Genomic DNA, 1,686 nt, shown 5'->3' with positions numbered 1-1,686 from the left:
GAATAGGTATTGTATGCCTTTCATACCTATTACGGGCGTAAACCACCATTATCAAAATATATTATTTGGATTTGCACTTATAAGGGATGAGACTGAGGCATCGTATAAGTGGGTTTTGAGGACATGGTTGGAAGCCGTCGATAATAAACCGCCTTGAACAATTATTATTGATCAAGACATTGCATTGGGAAATGCCATTGCCGAGGTCATGTCTATGCCACAAACAAAGCATACATATTGTACATGGCATATAAGTAGTAAGTTTCCTGAGAAGTTGTCTTATTTGTACACAAATTATCCGGAGTTCAAGACAGAGTTTAATGCATGTGTGTACAAGTCGTTGACACCTACAGAATTTGAAGGTAAATGGGAGCAATTAGTCGAGAAGTACGATCTTGAGGATCATGCTTGGTTAAATGACATGTATGCTATTAGAACTCAATGGATTGGTGCTTACATGAAGCAACATTTTTCCGCCGGCATGACTACAACTTCAAGAAGCGAGTCTACAAATTCTTTTTTTGATGAATATGTGCCATCATCTACCGGTTTGAAGGAATTCATTGAGAACTCCCAAAAGGCTTTGGAGACACAATATCTGAAGGAGGTTAAAGCCGATTATGACAGCGAACAATTGGAAAGGAGATTAGTTTTGCACTCATCCTTGGAAATGCATGCATCCGAAATCTACACGAAAGAAATATTCAAACGGTTTCAAAAGGAGCTTATGAAAAGTACATGTTACATCATGAACAGTGTCAAAAACAATGGAACTTATATGTCGAAACTGTATTTGGTTGAGAAGGCTACCCTGCCGGAGAATTGCAGAAGAAAATATCGAGTGACGGTTTTCATGTACGAAAAAATTGAATGCTCGTGTAAAAAGTTTGAACATTCCGGGATGATTTGCAAACACATAATCCGTTATCTTGACAAAAAACAAAAAATCAAGATACCGGAAAGTCTCATCATGGGTAGGTGGAAAATGAACGGAAATAAAATTGCGGGGCCTCTTCCATATGCTCCTCCCGGTATTGGTAATGATGGTGCGTCACAACCATTAAGGTATGGTGCATTGTGCAAATCTTTTCAGGATTTAGCTGCTTTCGGTAGTTGTTCTGTTTCACGGTATAAATACTTAATGGGTGTGATTGATAGAGAGAAGAGATACTTGAAAGATGCTTTTGCGGATGAAGAGCGTAGAGAAAGAACCCATGAGGCGAAAACTCAAAAGGACTACCAACATGATCCAATATTTGATCCTCCAACGTCGAAAACTAAAGGAAGGAAGAAAACAAAAAGATATAAAAGTGGAATTGAGACGACAACTTCAAAGATCAAGATCAAGCCTCGCAAGTGTAATTATTGTGGGGCGATCGGAGGAGAACATGATGCAAGAAACTGTCCCCTAAGGGAGGAGCATGATCGAAGAAATTTTTAGGTTTTAACCTAACAATTGTTGACAAGTAGTACATTAGTTCTTTTAACTTTTCTATTTAAGTTACATAATATTAACGTTATTTAAATTTACACATAATGTTGCATATTAATGTTATTTTTTAACAAAAATATTATCCAACTCTTATTATTAATATTAATATTGTTTAAAATATTTTCAACATCAAAACTCTTATTATCCAACTTAAAATATTATAAAAGAATAGTGATAGAGCACCCAGCAATGAG

The 1,686-nt window shown here is 36.3% G+C and overlaps 1 protein-coding gene across 1 annotated transcript; it reads left to right on the top strand.

Annotated features, from left to right (window-relative positions):
• Positions 1 to 208: 208 nt before the first annotated feature.
• LOC141700961 (protein FAR1-RELATED SEQUENCE 5-like) lies at positions 209 to 1,441 on the top strand. The gene has a single exon (XM_074504618.1). It carries the CDS (start codon positions 209 to 211, stop codon positions 1,439 to 1,441), a length of 1,233 nt encoding a protein of 410 aa, XP_074360719.1.
• Positions 1,442 to 1,686: the final 245 nt, after the last annotated feature.

This window comes from Apium graveolens, unplaced genomic scaffold (assembly GCF_009905375.1).
Source record: "Apium graveolens cultivar Ventura unplaced genomic scaffold, ASM990537v1 ctg3131, whole genome shotgun sequence".
Lineage (NCBI taxonomy): Eukaryota > Viridiplantae > Streptophyta > Magnoliopsida > Apiales > Apiaceae > Apium > Apium graveolens.
The sequence above is the reverse complement of the archived record's forward strand: the minus strand, read 5'-3'. Positions and strand labels throughout refer to the sequence as shown.

Bases quoted from the DNA above. Each gene is read 5' to 3' on its own strand.
- LOC141700961 (XM_074504618.1), top strand. From the start codon at position 209: ATGTCTATGCCACAAACAAAGCATACATATTGTACATGGCATATAAGT.